The following is an 18,523-nucleotide window of genomic DNA, read 5'->3' on the forward strand; positions in this document are numbered from 1 at the left end:
TATTTCATGACATTTGAAACCCCGGGTATTAATAAGATACAATGTTAGCAATAAGACCGAGGTCATTTCCATTGATTATATCTTCTGGTAACTTCACTATGTCACTGATAAAGTTAAAGCATTTAACAGAAACCGATAACCAGGGGAGGGTTATAAGCTGTTGACAAAGTGCTGATATGTCTTGTATAAGCTAAAATATTTTTTTTTAATTATCAATTATCCATTGACTCAATCTGTTCTGTTAAGTTATTTTTGTCATTGATCATAAACTAGAAAACAGATGAGAATTACTAGTTGCTGACATAATGCTACAATGTCTTGTGCAATTTCAACAATATGTACCAATTTTTTTATAAACAATGTTTTCACAATTATTTTTGTATCCATTTCCAACTGGTATTGGTTTAATATTAATTTTTAAATTATTTATTTTTATTCGTTTTTTTTTCAATGTTACCTCAATCTTTGAGTAGAAAAGGGAAATTAAATACAAATGTCAAATATCGATGTTTCAAGGGTCAATGAATATATTTGCATTTAAATTATAGGTAATATACTTTTATGTACGTATTATTTTTTAAGCATTAAAGAGCACCTGTTGTTCTTGGCCGTGTTTTCTTGTTGATGATGTTTTTTTAATATATGAAAATTTTCCACGCACTTAGAGGTTTTAGTGCTTTTGTAAAAATTAATTGAGGGTGCATTATTTTTTAGTGTTATTGTTGTTGCCTTTTGTTTATAACAATTAACCCTAATTTGTATGAATGATTTTAAAATACTAATACTGGACTTTGGTGGTATTTTAATTTAGTCTTGCACAGTTGAATTATTTTTACTAACTTCTATTTATTAGATAAAATTCACTTTATTGGAACGAGTGCTGACATTAAAAGGACGTTGTCATGACAGCTAAACTTTATAAACTTGTCAGGTCAGGTTATGATTTAATAAAAGGGTTTAAACTATTAGTTGTCCACCTATCGAGTTTGATATTAATAAAATTTGCTTTTAGTAAAAGAATTATTGATACTTCAAGACCAAAAATAAACTAATAATAAGTATTTACGCATATGATTACATGAAAGTTATTATTAGAGTACTGAAAATAGTGTAGAGGGTATGTAGTTTTCATTGAAAAGGAAATTGTTGTGCAAGTCATTACCAAGATTTTGCTGTGGTGTTTCATAATATCCAGCGTTTTCCCTATAATAGTTATATATCATCTGAATCAGTTTATATCTGAAATATTCATATATAAACTGCCATAAATCTCATAATATGACAACATTTTAAAATCTCTAACTGTAACATAAGTTTTCATTCGAATGACCCAAAAAATAAATCAGAGCAGGTATGTGGAATCTATACCAAACCCATACATTTCTCTTACACCAATTCCGAAACTAAGACTGCACAAGAGTGATCATGACATCTCAAGATTAAATCGTTGAAAATTTTCTTAACTAAAATAACATTTTTTAAATCAAGCATTATTAACAGATTCCTACTAAAGTCTTAAAATTTGTAGAACTGATTAAAAGTTCCTGTAAAACTGAACCTTATAGGTGGTGTGATCCTCACTTAACTGCGATCGTTGGTGCTTACGAAAAGTCAAAAATCTTAATAATTTGCAAGGATTTTCTTTTGCAATTCTTTGGAGGAGTTGGTAATCTCTAAGTCCACGCAATATTGTCAATACACTTTTTAAATAAATGTTAAACAAAGTAAAATGTCTATAAAAAACGGAGAGACCGAACGGACTTGCGATTTAATCTGTTTAGGCTGAGAACTAGAAAAGCCAACATCGAACAAAGAACTCCTCAAATTTCAGCCGATGATCATGTTGATGATAGATCTGCATTATCTAGATAACATCTCCCTATACAAAGCAAGTAATAATATGTAGCAACTTTTCAATGTTGGGAAATTGGGGTATCAAAATTAGGTCGATTTTAGGAAGAATTAATCGATTACATATTAAGGTGAACATAGCTGTTAAAGGAACCCTAAAACAAATCTGATACAAAAATGTTTTACTTTTTCTTTGACCTTCCTGTTCATCGCATGCTTCAATCCCATTTATTTATGCAATTCAAAACCTCTCGAGATTTCTGACAAGAATTTAAGTTTTTCGTTCAACTGTCTAGCTCTGTGCTTCAAGACCTTATTGCATAATACAATAAATTTTTACTTATTGTATTAGAAAGTGTTTAAAGAGTAATTTGGTCTATAACAGCCGCGGATCCAGCTTGAGCATTTCAACATTTGGTTTTTTACTTATATTACTTATATTCCCTTTTCTTTTTTCCTCATTTTTATAATTTGTATGAAAAATTTTCTGTTTTGGTAGGGAGAAATTTTCCTTTTCAACACTTACCGTGGATCCGCGCCTGGTCTTAAGGGAATAAAACGTTTTTGAAAAAATTATAAAACATTTTTACAGGTTTTCCATCATCTTTCATAGGGAGCAGAATTTATACGATTTTTCAATTAAGGATCATAAAACTCAATGATCGTTTTGTTACTATTACGGATTATGGTAACAAACTTAACACTCACCCATTTTTTAAAGAGTTGAACAAAGAAATCCATTGCATTGGCACTTAGATCAAAAGTTTAGCATTTAAGATCTTTTCTCCTCTCGGGGAGTTAATTACTGTAAAAATATATAGCAAACTAATTTGAAATTATCTATTAACTTAAACTTTTAAAAGCCAAAGCGAATTTTTATTTTTGTTCAAAAAAAATTGTCAGTTAAGTAAACAAAGCGAAATTAGATTTACACCCAACCAATATTTAATGAGTTCTTTAGAATCGAAAAGATATTTTATGAAATATTTTTTTATTTTAAATTTTCAATATACTTACACTAAGGTTGCGTACTGATGGACATTAAAGAAATTCAATGGCGAACTAATCCCACCAAAGTAAATGAAAAAATTTTTGAAATATTTCTTTTGGTTTTTGTAGTTTTTATTTGTTTTTTTTTTTTACAAAAAGAAAATATCTGTTGAATATTATTGACTGACGTTTGTTGTTGGTTGAATTGAACAACTGGTAAAATTTCCGGTGTTTTGTAATGCGTTTTAGAGAAAATATATATGAAAATTTTTATTTAAGTTGACTAATTGTTGTAGCACTTTTTCTATTTTACGTAAAACGTTTTTATTGTGGTTCCAATATTATTGAATTGATGAAATTGGTCACCTTAGAAACCGCACTAAAACGTGTATTTTTCTTTTTATGTTTTCTATATATTTTATTTTCGTTGTAAACAAGGAAAAATAACACGCACACTTTGAAACACGTTTTAAACACGTAAAGGATTAAAGCAATTTTTAGACGTATTGATTTTTTTATTTATATTTTGTTAGCTTTTTTAGCTGGTTTAATGTGAGAAACTTTTTTTTTTGTAAAAATACTTTGAAAATTAGTAAAATAAAGTCTGGTTGTTTGAGGAAGTCAATGGAACACAATGGCATATAAATTTTAAAGCAGTTGGTGTGTTTTTGTTGACGTACTACTGTGGACAGTTAGTAGCTGGCTATTGAGTGTAAACACACGTCAATCCAATTAGAATAACAAATGGTTTTAAATTACAGATTTTTTGCAGTTTTCTGTTCCACAACACAACTCTTTACTAGATGCAAATAAATACAATAGATTTTATTTTCTTGTTTCATACAAAATAGCGGGAAAACGCCTTTTTTATTTTATATTATTTGAAAAATTTAATATAAATTTGAAATTAAAAACACTTATACGCCTTGAGGCACACACTTTCAATTAAAAACGCGTTAAAACGTCGTTTACTTTTCGTTAAAGGCCTTTAGCGTTTAGGCGTTTAAACGCTTAAAAAAACAATTTACTTTTTATTAAACCGGAAATTCTTTTTATCAAAATAAACATATACAATATAATATTAAATAAATAGATTTTTATCGAAATCGAAATGTATTAGGAAACCGCAACACGCGACGCGACGATTTTTCACACCGAAATTATGAAAGAGAGAAAAGAAGAAAAACACGTTCGTTTTAAGAACTCAACAATGCTGAACTGAATTCATACTAGAATTTTGTTACCCCATCAAGTATCAGTGTGAACGGAAAGACAGACAGACGAATAGATGGATAGAAAGAAAGATAGACAGACAACAGGGGCAGCGTAACACTTTTGCGCAAAAACATCATTAACAAAAACAACACAACATATACGAAAAATATACATTCATATGTACGGAAAATTCAAAAGAAAACCAAAGAAAACAGAACAACAAATAGCTGAAAAAAAAAACAACTTTAGACTGAAAGTGAAACACAATTCTTTAGTGTGCGGTCTTTTTGGTTAAACAAAAAAAAACACACACACAAACATTTATAAATGATATATTTATTAAATTCTTTTTGTATACTACGGTCCATATCTTTGCTAGCTAATGGTATGTTAAGTTGGACCAAAGGTTTGTAGAGACTTGGAAATAAAACTAAATTTTGTGATTTTACTGTATTCCCAACCTTTGGCAGCACTAATGATATCAGTTTTCCAAAACCAACAGAGGCTAATGTAAACTCCGAAAAGATACACGATTTAAGAAGATCTTTAGTGGATTTGTTCTCTGTAATTGTACAAGTAGAATTGTCTAATCCAAATGTATTCTATGAAAATTGATTTTGGATCACACAATTTAACAAGATCCTCTATTACAGTTTTTAATCCGCGGACTTCTAGCAGTCTGTAGCTAAGGTCCGCGAAAATATAAAAAAATCTTTAAAACTAATTTAAACAATATTGATTGCGATTCATCTGGGTGGCCGCCAATTAGTTCTTAAAGATCTAAAAGCTTAGAAACATTGAAAAAATTTTAAAAGTTCTTTAGAGTAAAGTCCTCTCGATCGCTCATGTTAGACTCTCCGTTCTTCATATCTATTAAAAACGCATTTCTGGTATATCGGTTTTATAAGGGAGATCAGGTGATCAGACATTATAAATTTTGTGAACGAGAATATAAATGCTTCCACACATTTAACAGTCGGCTCACGAGATAAACGATTACCAAACATTCTTTTAAAAATATCATTGTGTAACTGCATGTTTAATGATCTTGTTGGAAACATTGATACTGCACTGTTGTGAAATACATATTGGTCCTAGCAAAAAGGGCTTTAGAAAGCTATTTCAATATTTCCAGCGATATTCCTAAGATAACAATTTAAATAGATAATTTAATTTAGTCCATTCTATTAATATTATATCATATTGCATTGCTTTTTTAAACATCTCTAAAGTAAACCATACATCAAATTAAAAATTAAAATTTATACACATATTAATTCACCACATCTAAAACATATTCATATAAATTCCACCACAAATTTTCTCAAAATTAATAAAATATGATTTTAATTTGATTTTTTAACAACTAACAACATTTAATTTTTTTTGTAAATACTTATTTTATGGCTTCTTTGGGCTAAACAATGTCCCTCAACCAATATTACAACACTCAACAAACTAACAACAATAAATGTTTTTCAATAATCTTAAAAAACGATACAAATTCTAATGAAAAATAGTTTTAACAGAACATTGAAAAAATTTTAAAAGTTCTTTAGAGTAAAGTCCTCTCGATCGCTCATGTTAGACTCTCCGTTCTTCATATCTATTAAAAACGCATTTCTGGTATATCGGTTTTATAAGGGAGATCAGGTGATCAGACATTATAAATTTTGTGAACGAGAATATAAATGCTTCCACACATTTAACAGTCGGCTCACGAGATAAACGATTACCAAACATTCTTTTAAAAATATCATTGTGTAACTGCATGTTTAATGATCTTGTTGGAAACATTGATACTGCACTGTTGTGAAATACATATTGGTCCTAGCAAAAAGGGCTTTAGAAAGCTATTTCAATATTTCCAGCTAGTTAGCTAGTTAGTTTGAAAGGAGTATGTACATATATACATCAAATCCAAAGAAATACACCTAAAAATCTATCGGGACTGTTGTGCGCTACACAACCAGTGCCTCAGGTGGGAATTGAACTCACAACCTCCAGTCTACTAGACTAGAACACTAACCTGCCAGAGGCCAATCTTTCCAATCTTTAATCAAATTTTTTTAATACGCCCATTTTTCTGGTTTGTTTTAATCGATATTGAAAAAAAGTTAAATAATTTTTAATATAATATGATCGTTGATGTATGATCATCACAGAGACCAAAATAAATAACTTAATGATCTTATTATATTTCAACGAATCGACCTAGTATTAAATTTGTATAGTTTGACCAAATGTCTGATTGAATATAGTATGTATATGTGTAGTCGACTATAGCCAATATCATCAACAACAGAATTAGTCCCACTTGTTTTCTTACGTCAAAGTAAGAAGCACACGTTAAAAGAAAACAATTTAAAAAGCACAAAATAAAAACAAAAAAATCAACCCTCTATTGAATGGAAAGAACAAAAAACAATAAGTTCATCACATTAAAAAGAAAAGTAACAGAAATGAGTACATTAAGATGATGATACTAAAAAAAAACAACAAGTAAATGAGTGAGTATTTTAAACTAAATGAAATTACCCACACACGTTTTTATAAAGTAAAAAATATATTTGAGAAAAAAACACAACTCAATATATCGGTTAAACTAACTACACACATCCCAAATCAAAAAAACATAAAATTGTTAACCCAACACACACAATCGTTTAACAAAAATAGGAAACATTTTGAATCAAACTTTTTAGAAATATTTGCACTTGAAGATATTAAAATTTTTTTAATTATAAATTTAAGCAACATTTTACTGTATAAATGATACCCTTTTCTACGATACCTATATACATGATATTGGCCATATCGTATCAAAATTTTAAAATCAATGTCTCTCGATTTTGTTGAAATTTTTATTATTTAGAAGTAAGCCAGACTCATTTGAATTAAACCCTGTACAAAATATACAACTTTAACCTCCCCTAAGTTGGGCAGTACTTGATCCATAGCACTGAAAACGATTGAATCTGGTCTACAATCCAATATAACTAACCATCGTCTAAATCGATATCTTTCATTCAATAAAAAATTAAAAATAACTTACAAAATACTGTTTTGATAAAAATTTTAAATTTTAAATAATTTTGATGTTTAATTTATAAAAAAAGTTTTTAACAAATAAAATTTGATAACTTTATGTATGTTGGGAAAGAAACATTTGTTATTGTTTTTTGTTTGTCTGCAATATTCATTGATGTTTTTCATTTCTTTTGAACGAGATTCATTGAAATTTGTGTCTAAATGCTGTGAGATGATCATTTTAATATATTCTAAGATGTGTAAAGAAAAATAAAATCAAAAAAAGAAATACTTTTGTTAATCTAAATGCAGTTTGCCAGTCAATCACAGTCACATTTGTATTATTTAAATTTAAAATGACTCCTCAGTTGTGAAAGAAATAAAATTTTCCTGCTGTGATTCAATAAAATGCCAACAATTTGTAGGTGACAAATGGAATGCTGAATGCAAGTGTGTGGATTTTTCGATTTGATAAAAATTACTGCTTTTGAAGAATGAATGGAGTATTTTAAAAAATTGTTTATATGAAATTTAAATGTGTTCATAAAATAATAACTAATTAATTATTATTGAGATTTTTTTCATACATTTGCTTAATGTTAAGTACCTAACATTGGGCAAATAAAAAGATCTATATTAGGTAAACTTTTTCAACCAATTTGAATTGTATGGATAATATCGAATAAATTCCATCTTTATAGAAATTAAAAAAATTACGTGTTGTAAAGATTCTAGCTGTAATGGTTTCTCTATGCATTTTTGTTGTTTACTCACATCGGAGATGGCTCGCCAACTATTGCAAGTTTGCTAATTTTACTCCAAATTAACATATACTGTTATGGGTGCCAAGCCCTTACAGATAATCCGATATTTTTCCCATATGTTCTCATAAATACAAAAAATTTTAGTAGTTTTATATTGTATATGCGAATTTCTGTATTTAATTATTATGGGAGGTACCACGCCCACAAGCCCAGCATTGTGACATGCAAATGTTTGTATTTAATTTATATTGTCTCATTTATGTAACAAATGTTAGTGCCAAATTTAAACGATATGCTGAATTTATATGGGAGATGCAATATTCCCCATATATTCTTTCCCTAGGGAAAAACTGTCGACCACTGTCGAACTGTTACAACAACAACAAGACCGCCTAATTATAGTCTGACTATTTTCGTGCAAAATTTAAAGATTCTAGCTCCCATTGTTGTGCTAAATATTCATGATGATACAAAAGCTGAACAAATTTTAGGATACCAACTGTTATAGGTGTTTTCTCAGATATACCTACTAATTAAAGATTTTCTTATATGGGAGATGACACAAGATACCCACTAGGACTAGACCTCCTAATCGGGAACAAACAACTTAAATATATATCACAGGAAACGTTTTTATCAGTTCTTTATAAAGTTATTTTGCACATTAATATAAATTTAACAGTATTTATTCATTACTAGGGTTCTTTATGTCTATGTAATTATATTTTAATGGAATTTTTATATAGAAAGTTTTATTTATATAAATTGAAGGAACATACCTATATAAAAACAAGTAGGAAAGTATAGTCGGGCATGGCCGACCATATAATACCCTACACCATGAGTATATTTTTACAATTTTTACTTTTATACAATTTTTATTTTTTGTAAAGAAACTTTTATGTTGAATATTACCATAATTCCAAATATTTAAGCCATTTATTGATAAAAAACTAAAATTTCTAAATGAGGCTTTATATAGGTCAAATATGGGCCGATCCTCGGTAAATTTGGGAAAAGGATATATTTCTAAATAACAGTTAGTTTTGTTGAGTTTCATTGCGATACAAATGGTTACAAGTCAATTTTAGACGTTTAAGTCATTTTTTGAAGGGGGGTTTGTATGGGGGCTAGGGTCAAATATAGGCCGATCCTTACGAAAATCTGCAGTATCATTTATACTTATATAAAACTTATTTGTGCCAATTTTTAGAGAGATAGCAGAATATTTGGCGTAATTATAGCATAAAAAGTTCAAATCGGGAGGTACGGTTGTATGGGGGCTAGGTGAAATAATGGACTGATTTCAACCATTTTCAATAGGCTTCGTCCTTGTGCCAAAAAACATGCTTGGTCCAAATTTCATCAAATTATCTTGAAAATTGCGGCCTGTACCTTGCGCACAAGGTTTACATGGACAGCCAGCCAGCCAGCCGGACAGACGGACGGACGGACGGACATGTCTTAATCGACTCAAAAAATGATTCTGAATCGATCGGTATACTTTAAGGTGGGTATTGGACCAATATTTTTGTATGTTACAAACATCAGCACAAACGTATAATACCCTCCCCACTATAGTGGTGTAGGGTATAATTAAGAATATATTAATTCAACTTACCTCCTACATACGATGACATCCTTGGCAGAAAATGTAGTTTGAAAAAAACATTATTTAATATGGCCGCATGCTGTTCTTATTGTTATTGTTTGTATTGAGATGAGTTTGGCCTTGACCGAATTACAAAAATTGATGAGTAAGATGTAGGTATACAACAACAAAAAACACACACTTAACATTTTTACACTTTTGATATGATTTTTTTTTTGCACAAACATTAAACTTTACTTTTTTAGGTATTTATTAACTAAAGATAATAGATTAAAGATAATAGCCCCTGTTTTATAAAAAATTGGCTTGCTCCTAGTAAGGAAAAAAGCTGCTTGCTCTATTTGTAGTATCACTGCTGCCCCTACTTCCTTATTATTTAACAAACTTACCTTTAACTAAACCACCTACAAAGATTATTTCTTTCTGTATTTTGTTAAAATATTTTCAATAATTTAAAAGCTTTTTTAATAGATTATATAAATTTTACAATAAATTTAACAAACACTTAATTGCTTTACAGCCTGTTGTAGTATTTTGCAACAGGAAGATTTTTCCCAATTGGAAATTACAACTTATTTACTTTGCTTTAGAACACTTTATTTTGCTTAATTTTCTTTTTACATTTATTTATAACTTATTTTCTTTAACTGCACTTCTATTTTATTTGCAAAAATTGAACTTTTTTACTTAAATTTTACGGAACACAGACGGCACTCAATTTTTCGCACCAAATTTTCTAATTTGCATTTTACTTTACTTGATTATTCCTCTGTGTTTTTGGAGGGCTTTTTTGTTTTCATTGTTGTTTTTGCTTATGGTATGTTTACATGAACATATGTTGCTGTAAAGTCAGAGTTGTTTGTTATAAGAAAAAGGATTAAATGTCAACTTTAAAGTTTTGGGATGCCAGATTATAATGAGATTAAACCGTTTAGAAGAATTTATAGAAAAAAAACATATGTGTATCTGATTTATACAAATTTATACGTTTAGGATGCTAAGATATACTGTGATCTTATATACATAGTGGTAAAGTCTATACTTTTTATTCTTTTTTAACAAGAAAAGCTAAATCTAAGCTAAAATTAAATTAAAATAATACCTTTGTAAGTCTACGATCAAATTTTAATGTGAAACAAACTCCATAATACATATTTAAATGTTTGATATACAAAATACTTTTATCTCTCATGCGATTATATGTATTATTTATCTAAAATATGGTATCACTCTTAATAATCTCTCGCACACCCTGTGATGAAAAAAAAACAAAAAATTGAAAACAACTCTGATTTTTGACATTTGGTAAATAAATCGTAGAAATTGTTGCACGATTTTCCTCAAAGTAGTATTTCTATCGAATTTTATACTAAATATAACAAATATAATGGCAAAATTAGAAACTAGCACAGTTAAAAAACCTAAAGGTAAAAAAAGGAAACACACCAATACCGAAACAGAAGATGAAGTAGCAAATAAAAGTGTAATTGTGGAGGCCAGTAACGAAGTAGATGAAGCAATGCAAATAAATACAGAAACTGAACAAGGTATGGATTGGATATTTTCTTAATATTATATTATAGAAATAAATTATTAATAATTTCTATCTTCTATTATTGTAGCAGTCAGCACAAAGAAATCAAAAAAACGTAAGAATAAAGAGAAGGGAGAAGATGTGCAAGAAAAACGCAGTAAATCTGAACAAAATGAAGCCAATCATGAACCTGCCAACGACGACCACGAGGTGGACGATGAATTGCATGAACCAACTTTAGAGGAGTTAAAAGAAAGTGAAAAACCAGAGAATAATTTAGCTATAGTAACGGGACGTCAGAAAAAAAAGCAAAAACATCAAAAATTACTCGAGGCACAAAAGGGTCAGTCGGCCGAGAAGGAAAAACAACGTAATACAGAATATTTGAATAAATGGAAACATGCACGTGATAGTTGGAAATTTGAGAAACTACGTCAAATTTCCATTCAACAAACCATGTTCGAAAGTGATAAATTGGACGATACAGTGTGGGGTATTGCTTTGGAATATTTAGCTGGCAGCAAGGGTGCTGCTAAAGATAAAATAGTTAAATTGGCCAACGATATTATTGAGGAGATAGATAGACAATGTGAACAGCAAGAAACAGAAGAGCAAAGGCAATCTATACTTAATTCAGCTAAATACCAAAGAGCTAGAGATTTATTGCAAATATTCGATTAAGTCAATTGTTATTAAAACTATAATTGGAAATAATTAATTTGTATAGAATAAGTTCAATTGTTTCGAAAAAGAAAACTCTTTACCTGAAGCTAATAAAAAAATTTCGAAAATAATTTTTTTTAATTATTAAATAAAGGATTTTGATGATTTTGTTAAAAAAGTTTGAGAAAATGTTCGATAAATTTTTTGTACCTGATTTAAAGAATTTTTTTAAGCACTTCTTAATTAATTTATTTTAATTTAGTTTTTCTATAAAAAATTTCACATATTAAAAAATTTAGTCTTTTTATTATATATACATATAACTTATAGTTTTACTCTCTGTTATATATCTACATAAGCTAACAATTTATCAACATAATCTACACGTTTTTGCAGTAATTCCATTTCTTCTTCGCTTAGTTTTAAGGTGGAACCTTGTTCTTTAAGCAAAAAGTGTTGCAGGAACAAACGTAAACTTTGTTTGAACTGTTGTAACTTTGTATTCTTAGCCAATCGTTCGAAAGCTTGATACAAATCCTGCTCCTCAGAAGACAAAAGCAAACCCTTGCAGATTTCTTTCATCAAAGCAAAGGACTGTTTATCTAACTGCAGGAAATCAACAATTTTTAAAACAGCCAACTGTAAGCCATTATTAATTATAAGATGCTGCAGGAAACGTGCTAAGTTTCGTACTTGTATTTTGTTAAGAGAATCTATTTCATTAATGCGATCCCAACTTGCAAATTGGAAGGCTAATTGGTATTTACGATTATAGTTGCAGAATTTTAAAGCCAAATGGGCATAATAAGGATTGGAGGCCTTTTCGTTGAGACAACAGTGTATAGTAACATAAGCTATGGAACGTTGATCCTTTACAGCCAAATGAAGTATCTTTTCAAAGGCATCTATATAATCGGCAGCACTCATTATGATGCAGAATATATTACGCCTTTCCTCGGTATTCATTTTCTGCTGCTTGGCCAGTTTGAGTAATTGTTCCGAAAATTTTTGCGATTTAGAAGAGCTTTCATCACCCTCCGCTTTCTTTTGTGCTGCAGCCATTTCTTTGATATTACCCGTCCAGGCTGAACCCACAACCCACCATTTACCCACTGTATCTGCACGTAGCAAATCTTCCATGGTTATATTAAGTGTTATAACATATTTATCATTTCTTAACATGGCCTTTAGTTTCTTTCTCAAGTTCTCATGCAGCTCAGGATCAAATTTGGGTATTTTGTTAATGTTGTTGTTTTTAACGGCATTTAAGATATCCACCATGAATTTAAGCCTTAAATTCTCTTTCAATTCTAACGGAGCTTCGGCTATTTTTGTTTGTACACACAACATCATTTGTTTAAATGCCAAGGGATCATCTTTTCTAAGTTTAAAACCCACCGACTGAAAGATTAATAACAGACATTCGATGGTCTTTTCCTCTAATTGGTTGGTTAAACGTTCTATGATTTCCAGCAACAGCCGATGTTCAAATATTTTAAAAACATACATGTAGCTAAGTACTAGTACGACATTATTTAAGCTCTTATCCTCCTGCTGCAATTGCGAAAGATTCTTTAAGAGATTATCGAATTGTTCAATAAACATTTGCAGAAAATGTGCTCCGATTTCACTGCCTATATGAGCATGTAGATAAGCTAATAAAACCATATGTTCCTGCGCCATACGTTCATTTGCCAAAACTTTACCAATCAGAGCCTCTTGTAGCAACTTGTTAAGGGTCTCGTTCATATTAAAACGTGAATTTTTCATATAAAGTTCCTCTATGCCGGTAGAAATCTTATGAAGATTAGCTTCTGATAAACGATTGAGCAGACCTTTACATTGTTTGCGCAGTCTTTCCAAAATTTCAGCCTGTTTGTTATCGCCTTTAGCAGCCAGCAATGCCCTTTGATGTGGGGGAATATATTTTTGTGGACCATCACTGGCGCCCTCCTTAATAATATTGCCATCTTTGTCTCGTTTGCGTCCGTAAATATCTTCCTTGACTGAAATATCAGATAAAGGAAATGTAAATGTTTATATTCTGGACTATATTGCTAAATTCTAGACTATCGTTTCGCCTATTGTCTAAACTATACTATATTCTGGTGTATAGTCGGTATAGTGTGGAATATAGTCTTCTCTAAAGTCTGACTGTATTCTCGTCTAAACTAAAGTCTCGTTTATACTACAGTCCATCTATATTCTGTACTATGACTTGCCAATAGTATGGACTACACTCCATATATAGTGTATAATATAGTCCATCATAGTGTGGAATATAGTTCATTTAAAGTCAGCATTATAATCTCGCATATAAAATCTGAAAAGAATTTAATACACTTACATTCCTCCTTCTTTTCCTGGTTCTCTTCATCTTCTGCATCTTCATCTTCTCCCCCAAACTCATTTTCCATTTCTTCTTCTTCATCTCCCTCTTCATCAAGATCACTTTCATCATCAAAATCATCGGCATCATTTTCTTCCAAATCTTCATTTCCTTCCGAACCATCTGTCTCCCCACCACTGCCAAATATGGCATTAAATCTTTCTTCATCTTGCTCTTCATCACTCCAGCTGGGTTCTTTATTTTGTTGTTTTTTCAATTCTTCTCTGCGCTTTTCTTTCAAAGCCTGTTTTTCCTTTTCCTCCTCATCGTCGAGACACAACTCCAAAGCAAAATCCAAACCATCATTGAACATTTTACGCACCAAACGATTTTTATTTTTGGTCTTATTTAAACCCAACTTTTTCTCTAGTTTAGCTATCACTTTATCTTCTTCCTCATTTTCCAGTTTCAATTGTTTAATTCGCCGCTTTTTGGATGCATTTTCCAAATCTTTCTGACGTTGTAATTCCTTGCGATGAGTGTCTTCTGCATTCGGGCGTGCAGGTTCTATAAGTTTGAGTTTTTTCACGGCAGCTTTTGGTTTTGCTTTAGCTTTCATTTGCAATTTCAGTGACTCCGGTAGCAGAGCATCTACTTCTTCATCAGAAAAGTCCGAATCCACTGATTCATCATTATCTGAATTAATTTCACCGGACAATAGTTGTTCTATGGGTATATCATCGGGATTAATAGTTACTTTAGGCTTTTTACTTTTCTTTTTGGTTTGTATCTTTTCACTTTGTTGCTGTTTTTTGGCTTCAGCCACTAATTTCTTGCCCTCCGTTTTGCTGGAGAAAAATAAACGTTTGTGTTCTTTCTTTTCCTGAAGCTTTTGTTTGCGTAGTTCTTTACGGCTTAAAGGCTTAACAGGCGCTTGTTTAGTTTTGTTCTTCTTTTTTGCTAATTTCACCATTTTATGACTTTTTAAGTCTTTTAATTTGAAGAAATTTAAAAATTTGTTTTAAAAACTGCACTTAATTTTTTTTATTTATAATAAAAACAAAAACAACTGAGCAGCTGTTGGAGCACGTGCAAAGAAGAAATAGAAAAAAAATAAAACTGTTCAAGAGAGTTTGAGTTGAAGTACACTGAGGAAAAATGAATAGTTAATATTACTTTTAAGATACCTTCTATATTATATATATATATATATATATATATATATATATATATATATATATATATTATATATATATAAATATATATATATATATATATATATATAATATTTTATATAATATATATATATATATATATATATATATATACTTAATAAATGTTATTGTTTCATCTTGTTTCATTCAAGATTATCTATAGTTCTCATATATTTTTATACATAAATTGCTCTGTTTCCACAATAACATATTTTTGATTTTTTTTAAAGTGTTAGGCACAGCTGTTTGGTCATTAAAGTGTTACCATTGTGAAACAACTTATGACATTTGCAGACTCTTTTTAAACAACTCGGTGTTGTGATTTTCTTTGTGTAGTGTGGTGGTGTTTTGTATAAAAAAATTTCTGAATGTTTACAATTTTTTAATAAAAAAATTAAAAATAATCACTTAAAAATGTTAACTACACGTTTATTAAGTAAACTGCCCAATACCAGAGCATTGTTAATGCCTACAGTAAGTGCGATTGCACAATGATGTAAAAAAATAACTTAAGAAAAACGAATTGCATTTTAAAATGCATTCTTACATAAACATTTTTAATAAATTTTATGCGTTATAAATTATTTTATTAGATTTCTGCCGTAAACAATTTGACCGTACAAGTTATTGCCACAGATGTCAACAAATTCCAAAACACTTTTAAGCCACAAGGACAATTGGCTTGCCAATATTGTTCAGCAAGTACTACGACTACTACGCCAGCCGGAGTTAATGATAAAACAAATGCCGGAGAAAATGGTATTTTAAAGAGGGTTTTGAAAAAAGTGGGATTTACACCAAATTCTAAAGCGGTTTGTAGTATAAACATACTTTCATGTTTATATATAAAATATAATTGTCTTCTTTTCTCCAGCGTTTAAGGGTATCCAGTCATATGCTGTATGAAAGTGTGGCCGATAAAATAAATTATTTAGCCTTTTTCAAAGACTTCGATATGCCCAATACATTTAATTCTTGGTTTTTGGTCACTGAGTTGCATGTTTGGATGTTACTCTTAAGATCCATGGCTGAAGGCTCGGAAACTGGTGAAGATGGCCGCTTTTTACGCAATTGCATAGTAGAAGCTATGTGGGGTGATGTTAATACTAGAGCTAAAAAATTAGGGGTAATAAAAGATACGAGATTATTTTCTTATTTTCTATAAAATACTTTCATATTCAAATGTTTTATTTTAGGCAAACAATCCTTCGAGAACACGTCAACAGATCGAAGAGCTGTCTGAACAATTTCAAGCTGCCTTAATCGCCTATGATGAGGGCATTATGTCTGAGGATAGGGTATTGGCCGCTGCCTTATGGCGCCGCTTTTTCGAATTGAATTGTGAAGAATATGAACGTATTGAACGTTTAGTGAAATATGTACGAAGTCAAGTGCAAATGTTGGATAATCTTACGCGTCAAGATTTTCTTATAAAACCTAAAATACCCTGGCAAGATTTGGATAAAATTCATATTTAATCTTAAATCAGATATAAACTGTAGTTTATTTCTCTTTTTTGTATAAACTAAAATAAATTGTTAATAAAAATATGTAATGAAAAGAAGAAAAAAAATCATAAGAATTAAACAAACAAATCATCAATAGTTTGATTACTTAAGGCTCTTAACTGGCATTTACACAGGAAAGCCAATAAACGTCTTTCTATGATTTGCATAGCTTCTTCTTCAAATGTATCTAAAAGTGACTGCATTTTGCGATAATTTTCCATGGTATCATTAGGTGTAAAGTGTTCGACATGCTCTGTAGCTTCGGCAACTACCTCCTCCGCAATTTCTTCAATAATAGAGTAATCCTCATCAGCGATATAAGTTTCCTCTATTACCTCAGTGTGTTCAACGTTATCGGTTATTTCTTCTATGTTGTATTCATGTTCAGGCTCCTCACTTAGTCTATCTTCCTCCTCCTCTTCCTCTTCGTCTTCTTCTTCCTCCGATCGCCATTCAAATTGCTGTTCCAATTGTTGTAATTCCTTCAACTTGCGTTTACTTAATTTTAGTTTTTTGGTTCTATTAGCTAGTACAGTAGCTTCCAAAAATTTCAATCGATTTAGATATGGCCAAGTCGAACCACGTATCAAACCACTTTTGGGACAAAGTTCAGTGCAATGTCTGAGCTCTTTTTGGAATTGTCCTCTTAAGTTATTCCAACGACTGAGACAAAATTGTACTAGAAAATTGATTTTAACATAAATAACAAGTATTAATTAATATATAACAATCTTACCAGGAAAACCCATTTCATTGGAAATTTGTTGCCACAATGTACTTTTTGTTTTCATCACTTCAAATGTAGACATTCCGGGTATTGGCTGATATAGAACCGGATGAGGTTCCACTAAATCGATTAGCTTAAAATCAAATGGTCTATTCTTTTTATGGCTTGTTTTGGTCATAATTATTGTTTTTTGTTACTTTGAATAATTATTAAAAATACTTTTTTTCCTTTAATTTTACGATTTTGACATTTATATGTTTGTTGCTAAGAATATGTAAACAAACTCATAAATAGAGTAGCCACATTAGTCATTGTCAGCTTAAGCGAAAAGTTGCCAGACGAAATAATTTTGCAGAAAACGCGCGTTGAGCATGTTAATCGTCAAATCTGGCAACAGTACGTAAAAAGTGTACTTCAAACCAGCTTCGTTGACATCAAACCAGCTTCGTTGACGTCAACCGGAGCTACACCATTTTACATTGCTTGTATGTCATACCGTAAAGGGCTAGGGTATCGAACATGTGCATTTTAAATGGGAAGTGCAGTTGATGTCAATTCTGCCGACTGCGAAAAGAAATTCTGCTAGATTTTTTTCGCGCCAAAATGTTTTCTGCATTATTTATTTGCAACAACATGTTGTTGTGTGTGTACAAAAAATAATTGTTTACTAACAACAATTGAAATTAATAAAAGATTGTATGCTATACTACTATACCCAGAGTCATTGTGCAAAGAAACAGCAAGTGTTGGGTTTAATTTAGTTAAATTGTTAGTTAAAAGTGTTTATTGAAATCTAGATTTGACATATTTGTGAGATCTAGAAGATTAAAAAAATGTAAGTAATGGTGTTAATTAATTATTTATTTGTCTATAAAGAACGTCTTTCTTTTCAAGAAAGAGGAGTCATCATGATGGTCTCCTGGAAGAATGCCCACAAGAGAATGGCAATTGTATACCTACCTAGTCACCTAGGCGGGTGGTGGTCGGTCGGATAGTGGTGACATGGTATATTATCAACTAGAGGCAATGGACGGAAGCTGATTGCCGCATTCAGGGGGTATACTTGGGATACGTACTTATTATTAT

At 30.4% G+C, this 18,523-nt stretch overlaps 5 protein-coding genes across 6 annotated transcripts in view; 2 read left to right on the forward strand and 3 right to left on the reverse strand.

The window, feature by feature from the left end:
- Positions 1 to 3,970, reverse strand: part of LOC111675850 (supervillin) — a 330,599-nt gene extending 326,629 nt beyond the window's left edge. The window contains exon 1 of the mRNA XM_046951094.1: positions 2,869 to 3,970. The gene's annotated coding sequence lies outside the window, so the exon portion shown is untranslated. The remainder of the gene's footprint in view (positions 1 to 2,868) is intronic.
- A 6,784-nt stretch (positions 3,971 to 10,754) lies between these two features.
- LOC111679857 (uncharacterized protein C7orf50 homolog) lies at positions 10,755 to 11,840 on the forward strand. 2 transcript variants are annotated; one of them, XM_023441454.2, is made up of 2 exons: positions 10,755 to 11,009; positions 11,088 to 11,840. In XM_023441454.2, exons 1-2 carry the CDS (start codon positions 10,850 to 10,852, stop codon positions 11,675 to 11,677), a joined length of 750 nt encoding a protein of 249 aa, XP_023297222.2. In that variant the 5' UTR covers positions 10,755 to 10,849; the 3' UTR covers positions 11,678 to 11,840. The 2 variants fall into 2 exon arrangements, with proteins under 2 accessions (XP_023297222.2, XP_023297221.2); XM_023441453.2 differs by having other exon boundaries at positions 10,757 to 11,009; positions 11,085 to 11,840.
- Positions 11,841 to 11,943: 103 nt separating this feature from the next.
- Positions 11,944 to 15,048, reverse strand: LOC111679854 (nucleolar MIF4G domain-containing protein 1 homolog). Its single transcript, XM_023441450.2, has 2 exons — positions 14,007 to 15,048; positions 11,944 to 13,665 (listed from the first exon to the last, which is right to left on the reverse strand). The coding sequence occupies exons 1-2, from the start codon at positions 14,959 to 14,961 to the stop codon at positions 12,002 to 12,004; spliced, it is 2,619 nt and encodes an 872-aa protein (XP_023297218.2). The 5' UTR covers positions 14,962 to 15,048; the 3' UTR covers positions 11,944 to 12,001.
- Positions 15,049 to 15,514: 466 nt separating this feature from the next.
- LOC111679856 (ubiquinol-cytochrome-c reductase complex assembly factor 1) lies at positions 15,515 to 16,797 on the forward strand. Its single transcript, XM_023441452.2, has 4 exons — positions 15,515 to 15,676; positions 15,796 to 16,014; positions 16,077 to 16,328; positions 16,399 to 16,797. Exons 1-4 carry the CDS (start codon positions 15,617 to 15,619, stop codon positions 16,678 to 16,680), a joined length of 813 nt encoding a protein of 270 aa, XP_023297220.2. The 5' UTR covers positions 15,515 to 15,616; the 3' UTR covers positions 16,681 to 16,797.
- LOC111679855 lies at positions 16,676 to 17,719 on the reverse strand. Its single transcript, XM_023441451.2, has 2 exons — positions 17,447 to 17,719; positions 16,676 to 17,389 (listed from the first exon to the last, which is right to left on the reverse strand). Exons 1-2 carry the CDS (start codon positions 17,613 to 17,615, stop codon positions 16,785 to 16,787), a joined length of 774 nt encoding a protein of 257 aa, XP_023297219.2. The 5' UTR covers positions 17,616 to 17,719; the 3' UTR covers positions 16,676 to 16,784.
- Positions 17,720 to 18,523: the final 804 nt, after the last annotated feature.

Source organism: Lucilia cuprina, chromosome 5, assembly GCF_022045245.1.
Source record: "Lucilia cuprina isolate Lc7/37 chromosome 5, ASM2204524v1, whole genome shotgun sequence".
Lineage (NCBI taxonomy): Eukaryota > Metazoa > Arthropoda > Insecta > Diptera > Calliphoridae > Lucilia > Lucilia cuprina.

What these genes read in the sequence shown, in the direction of transcription:
- LOC111679854 (XM_023441450.2), bottom strand. Translation starts at nt 14,961, where the DNA reads ATGGTGAAATTAGCAAAAAAGAAGAACAAAACTAAACAAGCGCCTGTT. An exon ending in CCAGGAAAAGAAGGAGGAAT is followed by an intron (nt 13,666 to 14,006) that starts GTAAGTGTATTA and finishes CTGATATTTCAG; the next exon opens with TCAAGGAAGATATTTACGGA.
- LOC111679857 (XM_023441453.2), top strand. Translation starts at nt 10,850, where the DNA reads ATGGCAAAATTAGAAACTAGCACAGTTAAAAAACCTAAAGGTAAAAAA. An exon ending in AAATACAGAAACTGAACAAG is followed by an intron (nt 11,010 to 11,084) that starts GTATGGATTGGA and finishes CTATTATTGTAG; the next exon opens with CAGTCAGCACAAAGAAATCA.
- LOC111679856 (XM_023441452.2), top strand. Translation starts at nt 15,617, where the DNA reads ATGTTAACTACACGTTTATTAAGTAAACTGCCCAATACCAGAGCATTG. An exon ending in TTACACCAAATTCTAAAGCG is followed by an intron (nt 16,015 to 16,076) that starts GTTTGTAGTATA and finishes TCTTTTCTCCAG; the next exon opens with CGTTTAAGGGTATCCAGTCA. An exon ending in CTAGAGCTAAAAAATTAGGG is followed by an intron (nt 16,329 to 16,398) that starts GTAATAAAAGAT and finishes GTTTTATTTTAG; the next exon opens with GCAAACAATCCTTCGAGAAC.
- LOC111679855 (XM_023441451.2), bottom strand. Translation starts at nt 17,615, where the DNA reads ATGACCAAAACAAGCCATAAAAAGAATAGACCATTTGATTTTAAGCTA. An exon ending in CAATGAAATGGGTTTTCCTG is followed by an intron (nt 17,390 to 17,446) that starts GTAAGATTGTTA and finishes TCAATTTTCTAG; the next exon opens with TACAATTTTGTCTCAGTCGT.